General features: G+C 43.6%; 1 protein-coding gene across 1 annotated transcript; it reads left to right on the top strand.

Moving 5' to 3' along the window:
- Positions 1-555: 555 nt before the first annotated feature.
- nkd1 (NKD inhibitor of WNT signaling pathway 1) lies at positions 556-20,323 on the top strand. The gene is made up of 10 exons (XM_088370707.1): positions 556-755; positions 855-887; positions 1,062-1,165; positions 12,072-12,123; positions 14,410-14,498; positions 14,728-14,823; positions 15,751-15,898; positions 16,446-16,527; positions 16,630-16,763; positions 17,075-20,323. The coding sequence occupies exons 1-10, from the start codon at positions 731-733 to the stop codon at positions 17,608-17,610; spliced, it is 1,299 nt and encodes a 432-aa protein (XP_088226833.1). The 5' UTR covers positions 556-730; the 3' UTR covers positions 17,611-20,323.
- Positions 20,324-22,504: the final 2,181 nt, after the last annotated feature.

The raw sequence follows: 22,504 nt of genomic DNA, 5'->3' as shown, positions 1-22,504 counted from the left end.
TAATGGCACCTGCTATTTCGAGGGCATCTGACAGAAATGGGACAAGAAGCATCCGTGTCATATTTGTGTCCGTCTATCATATTGCACCTCTGCTGACGTCTGTCTTTCATTATGTATTAGTGATGACTTCAAAAGAACATCTCGACGCCTTTCATCTGCTGCAGCAGCCACCCGAAAAGAATAAAATTAAAAAAAAACTAAATTTTTCCAAAAAGAGCTTTTCATGTCAAAGAGCAGATGTCCAGTGACCACAGACCCCCTCCTCCGTGACAGCCCTCTCGTCCTCTGGGAGCCTGGCCTTTTATGCTAAATGCTTTTTAGTAACCACTCAAACTGCCTTTTTTCCTCTTGGGTACAAGAAAATTTGAATTTAAATTACATTACATATCCATTTTCTATACCACTTATCCTGTTCAGGGCCACAGTCAAACGGGTGTCTATCAAGCGGAAGTAGTCGGAATATGTATTATTTCTTTTATTGTGAAAGAGCTTAAGCGGATGTTGACTGTTGCGATACTGCTAACATCTTTTGAATCACCCCAGCGAACCCCACCGACAGCTCAGACGCTTGTTTGCTCTCCAAGCGTGCAGACGTGTTTGAGTGTGCGACCGCTGCTCCGCTCTCTCCGCGGACTCTTTTCGGATATCTCCCGCTGTCTTCGCCCACCCACTTTGACGGTTCTTTTCGGACTATATTACTTCGTCTGATGGTGTGCACCGATGCCGAGAGATGGGTAAACTGCACTCGAAACATGGTGAGGCTTATTTGGGGTTGTTAAAACTATCGGACGAGTCGTATTTGAGTGTGTTCATTGTCTACTTTCTTGTTTTTCTCGGTCTCCATCCAATGCAAGCCGCTATTTGTAAAGCAAGGGAGAGCCCGGAAGGTGAGCAGCATGATTTAAGAGAACATTTGAGACACTTTTTTTGAACGGAGTAAGGGAGATTGCTAGTGGTGTGAACATGTGCACGGATCCCCCCCACCCTAACGGAACCCTAACCCCCCGCTTTCACTGTTCCCCATATAAAATACACAACAATAAAGCCGTCTTTTGTTTCAGGCGACAGCTTTGTAGTTAATGCCTGTTTGGCTCGGAAGGGACTGGACGACTGGCTGGTGAAGCAGGATTGTCATCTAAAGACCAAGTGCGCGTTGACCACCCGGGTGAGTCTACCGAGGGTCCTCCCCTCAACGCCCCATCCCAGTCCACCCCAGCTTCTCTTTCTCACCCTGCCTGCATGAACGCTTCTTTTTCGCAAAGTTATTTCTTTTTTAACCTTCACTGGACATAAATGAGGGCTGCATATGGTCCACGAGCTATATCATCCAGAATATTAAAATTCATGACGATTTAAATGATCGAATAAGAGAAGAAAAATATGGTACAACGATAACAACAGATGGGAAAACTCGTGAAAATGTTAAATACCTGCTTTTGAACAGCTTTGCATTATACTTTAAATAAGAGCTTAAAAAGATCAGAAATGACTCTTGGTATCACGCGGTGCACTACAACCACAATAGAAAATATTTAGACAATTATTATTAATACATTTAATATAAATAAATACATAACACAATAATAATTCAATATAACACGTTTTATATTGAATACACAATAACAATTATTTTGAATAATTAACTAATTATTATGAAAAATAGATTCATTTGATAATGATTAAGTGATATATTAAAATTTAACAAATATATTTTAAGAAATCACTGAACAAAAATTGTTGTATCAATGTATTACATTACAGTCACACATTTAAATACAATGACATGCAATATGATGCAAGATGATTTGTCCAGATCCTTGTCTAAATTCAATCAAGTCCCTTAATTGCCTTACCCCTTGATTACCTCACTCCTTTCAACTTGAAGTGTCGTGGGAATAGCTGAAGTAGCATTTTGGCTAACCGCGCTCATAAACAATCTGTGTAAATGTGCCATAATGTCTGAGAGCGTCAATCACAAGCGACAACATTTTGGATCCAGCTCTGAGATCGGATCTTATTTGTTGTTTGATGATGACAATGGGAATTTCAACACTTGTTTGGTCTCTGAGGGAGAATGAAATGTTGGTTTTCAGCCCAGTTGATGTTTCTTTTTTTCAAAAAGGCAACAATAGATCAAGCCGTTTTTGAAAGCATGATGGGCTGACAGCCCGGTGATGTGAGGATGGTAGAAGCCGAGGAATGTTGGTCAGGCTCTGCAATGTTTTTGTCTTTTGGTATTGCCGTCGACACACACAGTGTTGTTGTTGTTGTCGTCAAGTGAAGGGGGAAATCCTTTGGAATTGCTTCAGAGGCGTTTTAAGCCTCTTTGGTTGGCGGTGTCGTCCTCAAACGGGGAAAATCGGTGGTCGTTGTGAAGGAAAACCAGAATAGGGTTCAACCACCACCCACACTTGTCTATCTACTGAATGCAGCTTGCGAGAGCGGCTTTATTTTTTGCCGACGAGAAGGAATCCAAACCTTCTGAGACACGCCACGGTTTGTAAAGGTCACAATAGTTGCTTTTAAAAATTAGCCCCCGCGATAGGAGCCTTTATTGATGTGCCGGCGAGAAGACAAACTAATCCGTTGAGTCTAAAGTCCTTTGAGGTGTTTCGTTATGCTTGTCTTTCAACGTTGCGTCGTTATCGGCGTTGTTGACACTGTCATTAAGAACGTTGGATTGTTAGTCCAGGAAATAAGAATTTAGGCTTCCACCGTTTATGGCGGTAATAAAGAATGCCAGAAGACTCATAACCAAGGACTCCCCTTTGTTGTCGGATAGTGAGAACCAAAAATGTAAACGTTCCCAAACCCTCTAGAACAAAATGATCATTGTTGATGCAGATCTTTTTTTTTTTTTGGGACTCACCGCCAGCTATGATGGTGCGCCAGTGACTGAGTGCTATTGGCAGGTGGGTCTTGACATATGACATTGGGGTCATGTGATACCCCGTGTCCAGCCTGTCGTGGACCCCGGGAAGCGTCCCCATAAATATCACGTTGTGCCTTAAGCATGTCCTGGTGTAGTCATTGAACATTTTACATTTCAGTTGTTGCTGATTTTGTGTGCTGCTTCGTTTTGATGAATTTCATATTACCGCAAAAAAAGGGGACGTCTTTAACCCCCCCCCCCCCCTTTTCCACCTCCCAACTGGTGCTCCCTTCTGCCCTCGTAGACTCCATCTGTTTGCTACGTTTACCCGGTGGCCTTGTGTTGCCGGATGAAACGAGACGCCGTATGAAAGGGGGCCCTCGCGGGGGAGCTGTTCCCTATTGACAGTCAAGGCTCCACTTTGCTATTATCATTTTCCCGTATTTTAAAACTGCGTTTCCGCCAAGCGTCCACGCTCGGTACAGTTCCGACCCGTTCCCTCAGCCTCCGAGCGCGATAAAAGACAGGATGTGATTGGCCGTTGTGTTTTTGAGAGCTGGATGCTGAAAGTACCTTTCACACGCGGGCGGGCGGCCGGCCGGGCGGGCTCCTCTTCTTTTTGTGCGCTTTTGTGACCCTCGCCCCGCCACCCTTCTTCCACCACCGCCGGCTGGCCTCTTGTGTGACGTACGGCCGACTCCCAGCAGGCTTTCCCCCTTCTGTGATCCCATGGGACGAGAGCCTGTTGTTTGCTCTTTGAAGTGGCTGCAAGGAGGGGGCGGCGGGCGCAATTTTGGAGGCACATTCTAAAGGAAAGAAAAGCTTCAGGCTTTTGGGGAGGAGTCAGGGGGGGGGGTTGAGGGGTAGCACCTGGCTGGAGTGGGGGGCCATGTGATTTTTTAAAGAAGTGTTCCCATGAGAGGATGAGTGGAAAGGTTGCCCGGGGCGATGTGGTGGTCACTTTAATGCCACAGTGGTGGGAAAATAACTTTTGGAGAGTATTCCCTGGAATGATTGATTTGAAGGAATAAAAATGCAAGTTCCAATCTCAGTTTGAACTAAAGTGGTCCGACGACTGACACTTGCGGTACTCCGCACGTCATGGCCGTTCGATCGGATTCAAAACGATGCGATATGTTAATATATGCATGTTCTTTTTTTGTCCTGCGTGGAGTCGGATATCCGGATACACTCTAGAGATCAAAGTCTTCTTTGTGGAATGCGTGTGGAATCTCCGGGGATTAGCTGCTAAGGGATTGTGCTTTGCCCCCTCGCCCACATCTGCATTTGGCAATGTGGGCAGCGGTTAAGTAATCTTCACTCACTACCCCTTCTTGACCGCTTCTTGGTGTCTTAGTTTGGGGTAGGTGGCAAACGAGAGGTGAGCGGCGTTCCGCGAATGCGCCGAATGCTCGTCTGAATCTCGTGTTGTTCTCGTGGTGCACGTTTTAATCACCCACTTAAAAGGCAGCACTCGAGTGGGTGTTTAAGTGTTTAAACCCTGAATAATTCTCCCGTGTTTGTTTATCGCATTCTCTCCCCTACCCCTCCACCTTCCCTTGCGGATTAGTCTCTGGCCCGTAATGTAAATGCTGAATAATTTCACTTGAGCGCTATAAAGTGGCTCTCAAATAGGACAAGATCTGTGTCAGACAATTTGCTGGCAGAGAGAAAAAAAAAAGCAGCATAGTTGGGATGCGGGTGGCTCCATGCATGCACTCCAAGTTCCGTAAGCTCAGCTGGAGTGTTTATCCTCCACGTGTGAGAGAGCGCCGGTAATAGAGGCCAAAAGGCTACCCGAGGTAGATGGAGTCAAGGAAGCGGGCGAAGGTAAACATTCGGGGGAGCATTGTGGCGGCGCTTCCAAAGGGTCTCCTCTGCTCTTCCTGTGCCGCCATGTCTGGAGGAATGTGTTTTGGGAGGCGGGAAAAGACAAACAGACCATCTTCTCCTCCAGTGTTTATGCTCCACGGGTGCCCAGGGAGGACCCTCACCCTGTGTGTGCACTTGAAGACCTTTGAATTCACCTCCTCCTACTCAACGTTGAGAAGGACCCCCAAGTTGCCATGTTCTATCCTGATATAGCAAAACTCTTGATGGGACATCAACAGATCACACATGAGTTCATAGCGATTGTTGACCCAAACAATATCGTAAACAATCGGCGGATGCATCGTGGTCGCCTTGTTTTCGGAATGCTCAATTTTTTTTGCACTGGTCACTTGTTGCCAGGCGGAATTTGAGGGGCAACTGGAAGACAGATGTGATTCTGGTCCTAGTTAATTTTACGGTTGGATCGTGACTCTCTGACACATATTGTATTTGGAAAAAAAAACCAAGCTCAGAATCATTTTGCGGTGATTGTGTCTATAGTCACGTTATACGCAGTATAGTTAGCGCTAAAGTTAGCACGTAATTGCACCCTATATTATACAATATGCTACAGAACCCATAATTGAGTGTTGAAATGACTCAAAGACAACTACAAGAATATTTAAACAGCAGCCATTTTCCCTAAAGCAGCATAAAGCACACATGACAATACATTGTTGTGCAAAGTTAGCCAGCTAGCTTGAATGGGAAAAAAAACCATATACACCAATATATTCAAATAACAGGAATGGGTCCTGCCATGGTTCCTTTTTTTTCCCCCGTGGTTGCTACCTAGCGCATTTTCAAAGTTCATGTTCGGAACTCGTAAAACAGTGTGTGTGATTTAATGACATGTTGCAACTTTCAGTCATGCGTCGTGCTCCAAGTTCATTATAGACAAGCCATTAATTCCAGGCCGACTATGAATAGAAACGCGCCACTCGCAAATGGCCGCGCTCGCGTACAGTACTTCCAGTGTCTATTTCGAACGCCGGCATTTACTCGCCTAGCTCGGCCTGTCTTTGTAATTAGAGATTTTAGGCGCACCGTTAAAAGGTCAGATGTGAGGGATGTTTATAGAGGTGGCGGCTGGCACGACTGTCTTGGACACAGTAGGGGGAAGAAAAGACTCTGGCCAAGTTGGCTCTGATTTGTTGAACATGAACACTTGAGAGGTTTACAAGGTGTGGGAAATATGAGTTAAGATAAGATGAGTTGGTTGTAAATCATAGTTAGCGTTTAACACGTTGAATCGTATCGGATCGGATGTTGCCGTGAAGCATCCTGATTCTGTTATATATTCACAGAGGAATTTCATTTATTGAAATAGTTGATATTTCTTCAGTTTTAGACGGTTATATAAGACTTTTTCAAGGATAATAAGAGTGTGATAAATGATAGTTAGTGATATATGGCACATTCGGATACAAATTTGAGTTACCAAGTTGTGACCGTATCAAGAACTCTGTAGGAACCTGAGGACCACTTATATGGTTAGCGTTTGAGGCAACAATTTGTGAATCGTTTAATTTTTTTGACTCCTCTACATGGCACTGTTAGTTTCAATCAAGGGATTTATGAAATTTCAAGTCCATCTCGAGGAGTGAAAAAAAATACAACTGGTTCATGAAGCAAATTTGAAGCTTCGTTTCCCCCCCCCCCCCTTTGCTTTAAATGAGGATAAGCAGCTGCAATTTGACACATTTTTAACTGTTTACAATTTCACTGTAGTTTAGTTTCACATTTGCACTGTGTGTTTATGCTGCAACATAATTGACACGTATCAAGGACATCCGATTTTTATTGACACGTCGAAGAGACCCGATTCCGATCCGGTGTTATCTGATACCAGGAGCGAAGGTCTTTGCAGGTGTAACTCATGCCAAATCTGTACAATCAAGTAAAGTCTTAACAGTTCATTAATTATTATGCTCATCCTAAATGCAAAACCGTGACACTCAAGGAACAAAAAAAAAACGATTTTAGAGGAGCCTCCTGTCCCGTGAGGAATAAACGAGCGTTAAAAGAGGAAATCCTTTGACTTTGACACAGCCAAGTGTTTCCTTTCATCCGTCTGGTGCGCTGAAAGGTTGAAGTACCTGTCACTTCCTCTGCGCCCTTAAGGTAAGACTTCCTCATCGCGCCACTCAAGTCTGGCGTCAGACGGAGAACTAATTGTGAGAGCCCTCCAGACCCGTCTAAGCGCGCTCTGCCGCACTTAAAGATCAGCGAGGCTGCCACAGAGTCGTCTGGGCTCTTCTAATCCGTCCTGCTTTCCATTAGCGAGCGTGACACGTGTAAGCGTGGCGCCTCGCAGCAGGACAGTTCCAGAGATGACTCATTTCCTTTTGAGGACACCCGACGAAATCCAAACAAGATCCAAACAAGCTTGTGGAAATGAGACGTGTCGTTTCACCCTCGCCGGCTTTTCTTTTCGTCATTCTTTTGGAAGTCGATGTTACTGTGAATATTCAGAGGGCAGCAATTTTATAATTTGTCACTTTTGGCAGGCTTGGAGCACCTGTAGTTCGAGGCCAAGCGACAGGCTGTCGCCTCGCTAGCCCACACCCTTAGCTTAGCGCGTCATGCGGAATCACAGTTTGCTGCCTTAACGGGTTGCCACCGAGAGAAAAAAACAATTCTGAGGGACCTTTCTCAAAGTTTATGTCCCGTCTATCCCAGAAGGATGCCCTTTTAAAAAAAAATCTCAATTGGCAACTTACACATTTTGGGCTGTGATTTAAAAACTCTATAAAAATGTTACAAATAATATATATAATATATATATATATATATATATATAATATATATATATATTTATATATTATATATATTATTATATAACATGTTGTATTATATATTGTATATATTATATAATATATTATATACATTATTATATAATATATTATATTATATATTATATTAAGAAGTATAAAATATATAACAAAATATTTAAAAAAATAATTCAGCTAATTCAGTCAACTAAAATAACGTAAAATTATAAATAAAAAAATAAATAATATAAATTATATAACACCATATTAAAAGAAATTCCGCTAATTAAGTTAACTAAAATAATATAAAATAATAAATGAAAAAATAAAAATCAACTAATTAAGTCAACAATTCATTGAAAAAAAAAAACTTTAAAATTTTAACTTCAAGCATCAATGCCGGGAATTCTGTTGAGCGCATCCGCCTCTTTACTATTGATGCAGACGTTTTTATGCCAATGAGAGGTGCTTCTGTCTTGCGCATGAACTGAAGGTTGCGGTTCATCTAAATTTGCTGCAGGGGCAATCATGCGGTTCAACTCTTGATCTTGACGTATCGTATCAACCCGCTCCTCCCCTGTGCTGTGGTAGCGCTTTGATAAACAGTGTGATAAATGTTAATTGCAGCGCCTGTATGTTTTTCAAGCGCTAATAACGACGCCTACCTTGAGCTAACAGGTGGGGTTCGCAACCCCCAGGGGATGACTGCCTTGTAAAAGAAAGAGTATAAAAGCTTATCTTTGCAGGTGTAAAAGTTTTCTAAACGGGTCGTTAAAATGTTGGCCAACTTCACACAAGAAACGCAAAAAACGGGGGGAGTGAACGGCACATTGAGATCGGCATGTTTGCAAGACACTCAAATGAGGCTCGTAAAGCTCCACTATTAGTACATGTAGAAAAAAAGTTGTTTGAGTTCTGGGTTGGAATAATTTTTTGGCATTTTAAGATACGGGCAATTAGCGTATAAACCTGTTTCGTGGGGGTCAAATTTGTTTTTTTTTTTACTGTATAAGAACATAATGTAAACACAAACGTGCTGAACCCCAAGCGTCTCCTCTGTGTGTGGTTCTGTGTCAAAAAACTTGCCAACCGACCCGCGTCGCGATGGTAACCCTTCTGGCACGTCCAGCCTCCGGTGTCGCTCAGCGTGCGCCGCGCTTTAATCACAGCGCAGCTTCCTCAGAACTGCCCGCCCGGATGCCAACGGACGGTGACTCCGTGGCTATAATTTGCTCCCCGGGGGCACAGGAAGAGAGGCGGGTGTGCCGTGACGGAAAGGATGTCAAGCATGGGGCCTCAAAGTTTGTTCCAGAAGAAGGTGTCTGTCTCGAATTGGCAAAATGGCGGACGGAATTTGGAAGCGCAAATACAGTGATCCCTCGTTACTTCGCGTTTCGTTTATCGCAGCTTCACTACATCACAATCTTCCAAATTAAAAAAAAACATTTAAAAGTCAAAATAAAACTTCTAAATTGAGGAAACATGTGTCTAACCTTTAGGACACTGTCGTATTGCTCCAAATGTTCGTTTACATTCTTTTAGAAGTCCTTTTCGCGTGTTAGCACGCAGCATCTTTCCGCTAACTTGTTAGCCTGCCCAGTACTTCTTGTTGATGACCGTACTTCACGGATTTCACTTATCGCGGGTGGTTTTTGGAACCAATTATCCGCAATAAACGAGGGATTACTGTACAAAAAGCTAAATGGACTTGCAGTGTTAGCACAGGTTAGGTTAACTCCACAAGGCTAGCATTAGCTCCACCAGGCTAATACTCAAAAAAAATGACTCAACTTTGAAGACTTCCTTATCAAGTACATTTAAAAAAAACGTCCTCTTGGCACTGCCTTCCTGCATATCTCTGCTTTGTATCAACTTTGACATCTCGCGAGTATCCCCGCTGTTTCCCGAAACCGGTTCAACGTACCGTAATAAGCGTCAGTAACAGATTCATCTTTCGGACCGTGGAGCAACACGGAGACATTTATTTACCATAACGATCAGTCTTCCCTCCCTCCTTCCCTCCCTCCCTCCCTCCACGCACGGCTTGCATCAGCTTTGCTTTGCAACGTGTTTATCTGAGATCGTTATTTCATGTGCGGAAAACGGATCTCCTTTGAAGGCGGCCGAGTCGGACTGCTGTGGCTCATATCAACACCCTCAATCTTGGCTTCATCTCAGGAGCACTCTGGGGGTGGGAAAGCAAAAGACCCTGCGGTGTTTAATGACGGTGGTTTGTTTTTGTTTTCGGGATGTAAATTGGGAGGATGGGCGCAGTTTCGGGTTCTTGGCCTTTTGAAATCGCTTCAACTTACACTCGGTGGAAAAAGCAAAGGTATTTCCTCTGGAAGGTTTTTTTTTTTGTAAAGTAACACTACACCTTGACGTTAATTAGCAGTTTTGGCATCGATGTTTCACAGCTGGATAAGCGCTTTGTCGAGAATCGGAACGCCACACAGCTGTTCTTTTCGTCAGACTATTCACAAATTGAATAATTGACATTTATTTTCAGTAGAATCTATCCTCACTCAAATACTTTTATTCAGTTCCCTCAGACTATTCTTTTATTATCATTAATATGTTGTATATTTACATTTTGCATAACTGATATCAGGTGTTATACAACAGCTTGGACGCATTTTCAGAAAATGAAAATATTTACTCCGTTAATTTCACACTGAAGCTCTGAAAAGTGAATTTTCCATAATATTGAAGAGCTGTCCTTCAGTGATGTCATATTAAAACTAGAAAAATCATTCCAATGTTTATGATCAAGGGACAAATAAAAGCATCCAACATCCTCGAGTCGTTATGGCAAATCATGATCTGGTTGTCATTCTCTGGGAACCAGGAATCATCTTGCTAATAGGACAACAGTTCAACCTTGGCTGTGCTCTGCGTTCAACTGAGTGACAATCTATCATTGTGGTTCCCCTCATTATTTTGGCATTGTGACCCACACACAAGAAGTACTTCTGAAGGCGTTTCCGTGCTCCAGTTGAGGGGCCGAGTCGGAAGCATCCAGTCGCGGCCTTAATGAGATTTTTTCCGCGTTTTGATAGAGCGCCAGTAGCCGCCGTCGCCGCAGTTCCAGAGGCCCGCTTCGACCGGGGCCCTGGCCCTCGATCAGGGGGAGCTGTCGACGGCCGCATAAATTGTCAGCTTGTGTGGCGGCTCACCGAGGCAGAAAGCTCGCAGACCAAAGAGGCCTTGTGGGACTTTCCCACAATCACATAGAAGTACATAGTAGGTATAATTTAACGTAGCCTTTTTTTTTTTTTCCCTTTCAAACACAAGGGGGAAAAAAAGCCAGTAAGTCCATGTCAGCAGTGCCAAAGTTAGTAAGGTGCCAGAGGCCACTTTTTGGTGGCCAAAGCCTTTTAAAATTTTCTAACTACTCTGTAAAAACAAAAAGAAAAATCATAATGAAGTACCAAGGGATGATAAATACGCAATAACAGAAGTGAACTGAACATAATTAAGGCTGATTTAAAAAGTTTTTCGTGGGCCAACCAAATCCTAATTTTGGTGGGGCTTTCCCAGACTGAAAAACTCATGAATCATTGAAAGTTTAAATATCCCTCCAAACATTGTCATGATTGTATGTGTTTTCAAAACTTGGGATTTCACATAAGAGAAAATGGACGTGCTTGTTCCAGTTTAAAATGATCAAAAGGCTTGTGATATATTTTTCATTTTAACACAGTCCAGAACAATTCCAGTGGTCACCTCGAGTATACTTAATAAAATGGTTTCCATCCATCATCACAGACAGCAACCAATTAGCACATTCCTGCATCTCCTGTTTCTCATGCTGTTGGCTTTCCCTGCAATAATTTTGCACCATTCATCATCAACAAAAAAAAGAAAAAAAAATCCAAGAGACTCGATCTTAGTGTTTATGGATTAGAGGAATTAGTTTGATGGAGTCCTTTTGTCTTTGAAACAAAAACTGTAATGAAAGCCAGTTACTAATTATTTCATCAAGTTTAAAAGAAAACAGGAAAACAAACAGTTGGTGATGAAGATGTGCTTTTTTTTTAAATTTAATCCATGTCTGGGACAAATTATGTTAGATAGCTCAATAATATATCTGTCTGATGTCTTAGTAAATTTTGACATCTCGTGTATCTAATTGACCAAATCTTTAAAAATAATTGTCGCACATAATTCATAAAAACTTTGATCTACATTTTCATCCGTGAAATATGTATCCAAAAAAATGTTCAATATTTACTGCTGACATAAAACTGTTGTCCTGACGAAAAAGACTGAGCTGTTTGAAAACACCCCTCAAATAGTTGTGTTAGTGTTCCCCCTCGCTGTGCCGTCGCTTGGGCCCGACTGCCAGTCTTTGTGGCCCTGCAATTATCCTTCCCGTGCTGATGTAAAACTTTGTTTGCGTATGGACATCTGACTGCCCGCGGTTAGATGTCGGCTTGCCACTCTGTGTCGGAATGCCACGCTGTGGATTTGCACTGTTTGTTTTTTATGTGCCAGAAATGAAAGACTCGCTGATATACGGGCATGACTCAATGTTCTTTTCTTTCTTTCAGGACTCCATAAATGAAGCTCAGCAGATTGGTGATGAGCACTACCGCTTAGAAGGTAAGATATCAACCAACTCTATTTTTTAATGCCATATATTGTGCTGGCATCCTCCAAGGTCTCCACCCCCATCACTCTCTAAACCCCAGCAATGTGCTGATGAGGTCCCCTTTACTCCCCCCCTCCCTTCCCCCAATGCAAAGATTGCCCCCTAGTGTGACATGATCCTCGGATTTGGAAGCCTCTCCTTCTCTGTTCAAAGTGGGACTCGCACGAGAGCTGCCGACACCCACACGGAATGCAGAAAGGTGATGGAAATGGGAAAATTGGCAAAATTTGCATGCGTTCAGGCGCTCTTATCCTTTCTCCAAGGATCCTGTTGATTTTAAAGTAGCTCAGTCTGTTTGAACAAAAGTCTGTTTTAAAAAAAACAATCTAATTCAAGTCTCAAAAGCAAAAAATATTCGTCTCAAAGCCATTTCTTCTTAAAAGCTTGTTTTCTCCGCTTTTTGGTCCGAAACGAGTTTTGGGGTGAAACCATCCTCAGTCCTACTACTGATTACCTAAGAACAGATAAAGCTAGAATTTTTTTTCTTTCTGCTGGGGGGGAAAAAAACTTTCTTTTAACAGGTAGTCTGCTTCTAATAATAATTATAATAATGCATAATCTCATTTGAAAAGTAACCCGAGATGCTTTTTTGCTTACATGTGCGCTGGCTAGCAATTAGGCTGCTAAGAAAAAACCCTTCAAAAAAAAAAAGAGTAGGATTAAGTCCCTTGATCACCAGATGAAGAAAATGTGACTTCTCCTGGCCACAAAGGCAGAGTCATCCTACTGATCCCCACGCATTTAGCCTTGGAAGAAGGACAGGAGGCAGCAGATATGCGTAATACAGCAGCCAAGCTGGATGAGCTCGAGCATGGCAGCGTTCCCAACCTGCGAGACTCGGATTGCCCTCGCCGTGCCCCTCGGAGCCAATCCCACGGCGGCTTCCTGGCGTATAGACTTCTAAAAGGGCGGGTGTGGGGGGGGGTCAGTGATCCTGCATTACTGTTTCTCCTCCCGGCGTTTCATTAGCTATCTCGCCGCCATATTGAGCCTGCCGCCGAACAGATTTGCCCCCTCACACACGATCAAACAGCGGGAGCCCCTCCTCTCTCGATATCCAGAAAAAAAAGTTCCCCGGGATGTCGCCTTTCATTTCCGGCTTCCTCCCAACGAGGAGGGGATGATCAGACGCTTCGGCTTTGATCCGCTTTCGGATGGCGCGGGAAGAAAGTGGGCCGTCGTGTTGTGTCTGCTGCCCCGGCTGGCGCGCAAACAAACAGTGTTTCCGATTTGACTCGGCTTAATTAATTAGTGATTCTGTTTTTATTCCACGGGTCGGACTGATCCTCTTCCAGAAGGTTGGAGGATGGGGGACTTCAAAGTGAGGATGGGAGGAGAGGCGAAAAAGAGAGGGAGAAGGGGGTGTGGTCTGTAGAGGTGGGAAAACTCAACTCGAAAGTACTTAAGTAGAAGGACAGAAGATACCTGGGTAAGAAAATACGAGTTGAAGAAAATGCACACAAAATTGTTTGCTGGTAAAATGTTCAGTGCTCGTACTGAGAGAGGAAAAAAAAGCAATTACAGTTTTGCGAAATTCTGATGGGATAATCAGGACTGAAATAGCAACGTATAAAAAAAAATTCTTCTTACCCCGAGTTTGTTTTTTTTCCCCCCAGATGAGAATTTTTGAATAGCAGAGGTTTGTGGTTTTAAGGCTGGCACAAGACACAGCTTTTATTTATAGTGTATGTGCTCGTAGTTTGAACTGGCGTACAACTGCACAGCCTTGTACTGAGTGCTGTTCCTAATATTTTGCTCAGCCAAAACAGTCGGGAGACAGGAACTCAAATCTACTAAAAAGTGTTGTCCTGGTGTAGTTAAAAATAAATAAAAAATTCTGGCCCAAAAGGCTCTATAGAATTTTTTCTTCACTGGTTTTATGGTCCTGTAAATGAAATACCAATAAAAACGTAAAAATACCAAATAAAAAAAAAAAACGCCTCTCTTCTGTTAATTTGCCGCTGCTACTAAATTCCCCCCAAAACTTTGAATGCCCCCAAATAATGCAAACAAATGTATGCACGAGTTTTATTTACAATCTATTTAACGTTCTAGGAAACGAAGAAGGTCTTCCTTGATGTCTGGCGCTATTTTGCCCACGGCTATATAACTATGTAACGACCATATTACTTTTGTGTAATTACAGCTATTTGGCTATAATCCAAGGGGCAACCTATCCTCAGGTCAGGGCGGCGCCCATCATTTGAGGCTGTCAATTTTATTTTATGTGTTTGCAGTGGCCCTGCCCCCGGAGAAGACATCCGGCGGCTGCTGCTCGGATGACAAGACCATGCTGCAGCGCGATGGCAAGCAGCTCCAATTTGAAGTAAGTTTGTCCACACTGAACACGATCTTTATTAACTACCGTATTTTCCCGAGTATAAGTCGCACCAGCCAAAAAATGCACAATACATTATTTGACAGTATAATTTCACATATAAGTCGCTCCTGAGTATAAGTCGCAAAAAAAAAACTGCGACTTATAGTCCGGAAAATACGGTAAGTGGAAACTAGGCCAGACAAAGACTCTAACGTACTGTCCCGTGCCATCTCAGGAGCTGGAGTGCGCCGTGTCCATGGAGGAGGACAACCGACAGGAGTGGACGTTCACCCTCTACGACTTTGACAACAACGGCAAAGTTACCCGAGAGGTAAATTATCGCAAGCCTTTGATCGATGAATGAACAAGTCAATGACACACATCTGCCAGGACATCCCCGCCCATATGAACATCTGGAATTTTTTTTTATTAATCAAGCCGCAGTCATCTTATTTCCCGAATTAAACATCAAAGTATGAGCGCATACCTCAAAACGAAATTTCAGGGGGAACGAGACGACGACACCAAAATAATGGCGAATAAATCAAATAAAATCAAACAGTCTGATTGTGAGCCGCCGCCGCCGTGCTCAAACGAAAATTCTACCGTCAAAAAAGCCTCTTTTTAGTCTTTCCCTTCCTGCCAGCCAAGGCGTGCTCGGTGCCAGTCGAGATCCAAGAGAACACCCGGAAAGTTCCGTGTCAGTGCGTATGTGGAGCCGTTGCCGGCGGCCGCTCGACTCACGAGACGGCAGCCGCTTTCTTCTCCAGCTCCTTTTCATGCTGTCACGCCACAGAAGATGTTTTTTCCTCCTTGGTGTCTGCACCTGAAACCGAAGTGTGCATCCGTTCCCGCATATTGAGCTTTCTTTTGTTGTTAGAGGGAGGGATAATCTGACAAATTCTCAGCAGTTTACAATGGAGCCCCGTTTGGCAGATTGTACAGCGGAATCTTGATTTAACAGGAACAGGAACTCACGCTTGAACAAATTATGCTTATATTTTATTTGGAATAACCGAAAATCAGGGGGGGTCAAACTGTGGCCTGTGGGCAGAATTTGGCCCAGACTATAATTATATTTGGCCCGCAAAGACAAATTGATTGCAAATTGTCTACACTTTTAAAAAAATGCTGATGTTTCTCGCAGTTTTTATTACCATTCATCTTTTTGAATAATTTTTACTCGTCTCTGATTTCAAAATTTGTTATTCATCAGTTTGTTGTGTAGACTAATATGAGACGTCTTTGTGACCTTCAGGATATCACAAGCCTCCTGCACACCATCTACGAGGTGGTGGACGCCTCCGTCAACCATTCTCCCAGCAGCAGTAAGACCTTGCGGGTCAAGCTGTCGGTAGCGCCGGACTCCAGCCAGAGATGGAGGACTTGCACGCAGGGCGGCGCAGGTACGACAAATCAAGTAGTTCACCAGAAAGGAAGAGGAGTTTAAAATTGTAAAAAAAAAAAAAAAAAAAAGCTGTCAAAAACTTCACCTTTCTCTATGACGACTCATGAGGCGGAAAAGTAGCACAAAAATATACACCCTTGTATTGTTACCCGCCGCCGTCCTGTTTTTAACACACCTCGAGGGAAATCCGACATCGCCCGTTCGCCTTTATGCTAATTTCAGCCTGCGTCAGATCTGCCGTCTTTATTGTTAAACTCTTTCTCAAGTCTCTTCTAACTCTGTTCTTCCCATCTTTAATTGAGAAGATGCTGGGAGTTGAACATTGAATAAATGAAGCGTTGTTGTTTTTTTTTTTTTCCCCCTTCTTGTTTTTCTTCTTCTCGCTCCTCTGTAGATCTTCAAAGTAAAAATCCAGAAATAAAGGTTGCTTTCTTCTTGCGCGACTGTTGTTGTTGCGTGTGTGTGTGTGTGTGTGTGTGTGTGTGTGTGTATGCGCTGTTCTCATTGATAATAGCCTTCTGTCCCCCGCCCTTCCCGACACACAGATGCATCCCACCCAAGGGAGAGAAACGACAAGTGCGCCGAAGACCCCAAGAGTGCCGACAAAAAAAGTAGAGCGCTGATAAGGTAAATCGGAACTTTTTACTCTCGGCTCTACTTTTTTTTTTGCTTCTGCTCAAATTACGAAGTGTTTTACCTTGCTCTAAATGAGAGGTGCTTAAATGGCAGGCGCCACCACAGCGACCAGCACAGCCACACCCAGCCGGGCTGCCAGCGCCATTGCGTGGATGAGAACCTGGAGCGACGGAACCACTACTTGGACCTGGCCGGCATCGAGAACTACACGTCCCGATTTGGAGCCGGTGAGTGGACGTGCTCTGGAGATACTAGTTCAATCGGTACAGTGGTAGGAACCGAGCCCTTTGGTTGTTAATGTGGGTCGTGAAAAAAAAAAAGATTTTTTTAAATCACAAGTTCGATATGTTACCAAAATCTTAAAATTGACTAGAAGGGGCTTTGGAGTCACTGACGTTTCAAAAAAAATCTAAATCTTGTTTTGAAATATATGAAGCAAACTTCTGCGCCGTGTGAAAAAGTTCTTGTCATGACAAAGGGGAGGAGAAAAGAAAAAGAACATGACGCCTCAAATAACAATCTTGTAATTGTCTCAAAGCGACTGCAGAGCAACCCAAGGCAGAACCCCAGACCCGCTCGTCTAATCAGACGCGCTCTCGATCCCACGAGCCAGAAAACGGCCACTCCCACCATCCGCCGCCTCACCACCATCGGCGTTTGCAAGCCGTCACGGACGCCGGCCCTCCCGAGGGTCTCCACCCCGCTCGGACACGAGTCCAAGAAGCCGGCAAATCCGCCGTCCGCTCCCCCAAGACCCACAGCCGCACTCCCCCAGCTCAGCTCAGCGGGCGGGTGATGCGGAACAGGGGTCTCCCGGCCCCTCCGGCCCTCCCCAGCCAGACCCCCCCTCACCAGTCGGCCGCCCCTTACCGCAAGCACAAGCAGCGCTCCAAGGAGCAGCAGGCGTGCCGGGCGCTCGGCACCCTGCTGGGGGCCGGGACGGAGAAGGAGCAGGTCAGGGACCTGCCCGGGGTTCTGCTCTATGAGGGCCGGCTGTCGCAGGTGGTCCAGCGTCACGAGCACCACCACCACCATGAACACCACCACCACTACCACCACTTCTACCAATCCTGAACCACTTTGAGAGCCTCTTTGAGATTCTTCTGACACAGGAAGTGGGTGAGCTGCAATTAGCGAACCACCACTACCATGAACTCCACCACTGCCACCCTCTCTTCTACGTGACCCGATCTCCTGTCCTGCTTTGGAACCCCCCGGGAAACCATTGTCAGCACATCCACCCTACTTTGGGACCCTTTAGGAGTCACCAGCCACTCCTGAATGTCTGCCCATTTATGGACTTCCTGGACGCAAAAACTCTAAACGGCCACCCCACATTTTTTGACACACAGGTGGACCCACAAGAGTGCCGCCGCTACTACCACTACTTGTCATGAAAAGCTGATAGAAGATAAATCAGTGTTATGGACAGCTTGGAGGATTCAGGACTACTTGAAGATCAGAGTTGGACCCATCATCCATAGCGCCCCCTTTTTACACCGTTCTGGTGCCGTTACTGGTTCGGTACAACCCACCAGAACCTTTCCAGACCACTAAGCAACGAGGCCGAAGTTGGACTAAGATGGAAAGATGAACACTTATGAAGGAAGCGTGTGTGCGTGTTATGACACTGTGTCTGTCAAAAAAAAACAAAAAAACTTCTGTGGCCGTGCAAGTATTTAAAGTGGAAAATGAAGAAGCCAATTTGAGTATCCCTTAATGTTGGAAGGAAGATGTTGAGGAAAAAGAAAAAAAAAAAATCCCGACTCTGCTGCTACCTCTAATTTAATCCTAATTTTCACTTTTTTCATGTATTTTTTCACTCTGCAGTAGCGTTCCTTACATTGACTAACTGACTGTATATAAGGTACATATATATTATATATATATATTATGAATTTTATAAGCTTTATTGATAATGTGACAACTTTGTATCAACGCTTTAAAACTGTTTGGTTTTTTTTTTTTTTGCTTCCACTTTTTTACAACTGTGCAAAGCCTCTTTTTGTATTACAGTGACTGTCTTTATCTGCTTCAACCTTGCATGCCCATCTCGTTACACTTTTGTACCAAATAATCACTTTTTTCTTTTTATGACCAAATGATTTACAACCCCAACTCCTCCTTTTTGATCCTATTATTATATTTAATTTATAAAGCAGACAGAGCCATTTAATTCCCACAACTGAAGTCATGCTGGACGAATTTAGACACGATGATAGTGAATCAGGCAATTGTTAACGACGGCTCACCCCGTTTAAAGGCATCCGTGCTCAAGATGAGATAATAATAATAATCAAACAATCCTTTGAAGCCGCCATCGACACGTGACTTGCACGTGATTCGTTCAAAGACAAAGCTCGCGATCAATCACGTTGGAGCTCAGACGAGCGATCCGCTTTAGGCGCCGTGACCAATGACGTCGAACGAAAGCCCATCTCACATGTGCTTTCATTTTTTTTCCAGATGCCTGTTGTTATTGTTTCGGGTTTAATTGCGTGAGTACAAAACGTCTCGTTTTTTTTTTTTTTTTTTTGCATCCCTTCACAATTCGGGTTTTTCTTCACTGGGTTGGCCACTTTCTATTGCAAGCTCGCTTTTCTGTATATCTCAGCCCTCCCTCGTCCGCCCAACGCCATGGAGCGTTTCACCATGTGCTCTGCGCCAACAACAGTTTGTTTGTGTTGTTGCTCTCCCAGCTGTCTCCATTCCTCGGGTGTCTTCATTCCCCAGGCTGGGGGGGGGGGGTCACCCTATCCGGCAGCCCACCCTGGGTGTGGAGTGACCACATGGTGCGCGACTGTCCTCATAGCAGTTAAGTTTTTACATCAATTGACATTTTCCATATTTAGTGTATATGATTCGGTTCAGGAATGCTACGCTACACGTTCCTCTTAGCTGCAGGCCGTCCGAAAGTTCCCAGAAAAAGGGGGCGAGGCTTTACAGCTGGGTTCCATACGTTGACCTCCTCCACCCAGTTTTTTTGTCGTCGCGTACGTCATCATCGCTTAGAAATGGTCACAACGTGGTCTGATTGGTCGCCGCTCTTGAGGAATTTAGGGTGAGGCCATCAGTCACGCCCCAAAACCAGGCAGCAACTTATTTTAGAAAAGTGCATCCTCACTTTGTTACCCGACAACACATTTTACGAGTTGGTTCTGTGTTTGAGTATCTGTTGAGAGTTGGGATAAGTTTTTTGGTCTTATTTTGTTTTTTTGGGCACTCCTGTTATTTCAGTCCACTTTCCTCCTTGCTAATCAGCCACTTTCTCCCATTTTAAAGGGGAAGTCAAGTGATTTTTTTATTTTTATTTTTTTTTTAACATCACCATATGCCATAAGAGCTCAGCTTGCAAACGTCACATGACCAAACCCAGAAAACTGGTTAGCCGGGATTGGTTGTTACCTGAGCCCTTTCGTATAGTGATGTCATTTTCAAGTAACAAAATGGCCGCCGCCTGAGATGGGTAAAAACAGGTGGATTTATTGTCTACTTAATTCATATTCTGGCAGCACTGGGACTTCTGGGGACAAGCAGTATAGAAGATGGATGAATGGATAATTCAAATTCCACACATGCAATACTCATCAGACCAGTGGGGGCGCTTGACTTCTCATTTAAAAGAAGGACCTTTTCTCAACTCTTTTTTATACCATGACTTTTGTTTAGCATCTCTAACTCATGTAGCTGACTTTATTTATTGAACAGCGTATCTGTGCCGAGGGGGTGCTTTAGAGTTTTAGGGGACACCTACCTGTTTATTAAAGTATCAACCTGTTATTAATAATTCTGCCCATGTTGTTTTCTGTTTGCAATATAATATGCAATCCATATTTTTTAAGATTTATGAATTAAGGGTTATTCACGGTGGTCCCGATTTTATTTGGATCCTCGTCAATTTCAAGTTCTTGCTATGCACATGTGACGCCCTCTACTGCCCTCTAGAGTCCAAATGCAACCCTCCCCCCCCTCAAAAGAGACAATGAATCTCATTGTCGCAAACTTTCTTCCCCTTGCATTTGGTTTCAGGCAAATGCTTTCATGTGCTCACATCTAAAAGAATAAGGAAAAAGAATGTCCTTTTAATTGTCAACCTAGGGGGAAATTGACTCACTCGTTTTTGTGTGTCTGTGTGTAAGATTTGCTTTGTGGAATCATCACATATGATGGATGCCATAGTCCAGTTGGGGACTTGATGTCTTGCTCAAGGACGGTCCTGAATTCCATATCTGGGGGCCGACTTGTCAGTTGTTGAAGCCAAGATACCTCCGAGCATGACCTCATGCTTATTGTCAAAAATGGTGCCCCTGTGGTGACATCACGACAGGGATAGAATTCAAGAAGAAATTCAGATCCCGCTCTAAGTGTGGTTGGTAATGTGAAAATCCCCTGTGGATTTACAGCGTCTAAAGCTGTTGTGGTTCCAAATGTGTGAGCACAGCTGCTCAGAACTCGCTGCTTTCATGTAGCGTCTTATCTCCGGCCTGGGCCACCGCAGAGCGCCCGGCTCCGGGCCATAAGATTGGTCTCCCCCACCTCAACAAAGATGACAAAATATGGAGATTTTTAAAGCAAGACCAAACCGTTTCACAGTTTTTTTTTTCCTACAGCCATGATACATTTGTTAGCCGTTAAACTGCTAAGAAATGAGATAGGTTACACAACTTCCTCTTTTGTGGCCGATTTATGCTCATTTGTAAGCATGTTTAAAGTGACGAGAGGATCTCTGGAGCATGTCAATCTTGACATTTTTCAATTTCACAGGCCTGGCTTGAGCCTCACTCAATGTAAAGTACATTCAAAATAGTCCAAAGTGAAGCAACACCATGCTGTTATTTTTTTTTTTTGTCATCGAAGTTGAGGTACAAAAATATAATAAGAATACAAAAATATAATAATAATAATATACATACAATAATACAAAAATATAATAATATATATAAAATATAATATACATACAATATAATACAAATTGAACTCTAACTAGGCCATTCAACAAGGCTTTCAGTAAATAAGCGATTTGACTCCTTTGGTTCATCATTAGCTGATTAATTCGCCGGGTCAGTCAGTTAAATAGTTTGCTTGCAAGCTAGTCAATTAGCTAACTAGCTAGTCGGTCAATCCTAGCTACTATCATGCTGGTAAGGTCGTTTTGTCAAATGCCGTTGACTTAAATGTGTGCACATGTCTATGAGAGTATGTCTCCCTCGTTGCAGCTTTGATGTGTGAATTGAACTCAGCGGGGTGCAAAATTCACTTCAAAAAAAGCACACAGTCAAGATGCTAAAATGTTAGCAGCGCAGGAGCAATGCTAATGTACATCTGTTCCACTCAATCTATGGCCTTTGAACACTTTTTTTTTTCCACGCCGGATAATAAGCGGAGCCTTCTTCTTCCCCCCCAATCCTTCCGACTTCAAAGCCGATGTGCCACGGATAATGCAAATGATGGCAATTCGCCGCTTACTCAAGAGCGGGAAACCAAAGCTCTGTGTGGTGGTAGTGATGGTGGTGAGGTGGGGTTAATGCTAATTGGCAAGGGCTTGCCTTTTATGTGTGCCTAGATGGGGCAAGAAATAAAAACACTTAAGACTGTTGTCGGGTGAGTAAGGTGTTAAAATCAATGGTGGTTTGTGTACTCAACTGCAGATGAGGTGAGGCGAGCAGGTATGTATTTATTTTTACATTTAATATTAAAGGAGACATTATGCATTTTTTCCCCTCAAAAACGTGTTAGCTCACATTTTTAGTTTTATTGATTTGTTTTGGAGAAATCAGTTAACAAGAACAACAAGTAAACAACTGTATTAGTCTTGGTTGCTCTGCCCCAATTTCGGATGGTGTTCCACAGGGTTCAATTTCGGGGCCCCTGCTGTTTTAAAACAAAGATGGTATTTCCTTTCACTATGCAATCCCCTCAAATGACTTTTTCCTCATTAAGGCCACGTTTTACATGTCTGGAGGTAAGG

This window comes from Syngnathus floridae, chromosome 3, assembly GCF_059516105.1.
Source record: "Syngnathus floridae isolate MCC-2025c chromosome 3, RoL_Sflo_1.0, whole genome shotgun sequence".
Classification (NCBI taxonomy): Eukaryota; Metazoa; Chordata; class Actinopteri; order Syngnathiformes; family Syngnathidae; genus Syngnathus; species Syngnathus floridae.
Note: the sequence above shows the minus strand (reverse complement) of the source record. Positions and strands in the feature narration are given on the sequence as shown.

Excerpts from the sequence above, each read along its gene's own strand:
- nkd1 (XM_088370707.1), top strand. The coding sequence starts at position 731 with ATGGGTAAACTGCACTCGAAACATG. Across the intron at positions 888-1,061 it reads AGCAAGGGAGAGCCCGGAAG|GCGACAGCTTTGTAGTTAAT; the intron begins GTGAGCAGCATG and ends CTTTTGTTTCAG. Across the intron at positions 16,528-16,629 it reads AAAAGTAGAGCGCTGATAAG|GCGCCACCACAGCGACCAGC; the intron begins GTAAATCGGAAC and ends CTTAAATGGCAG.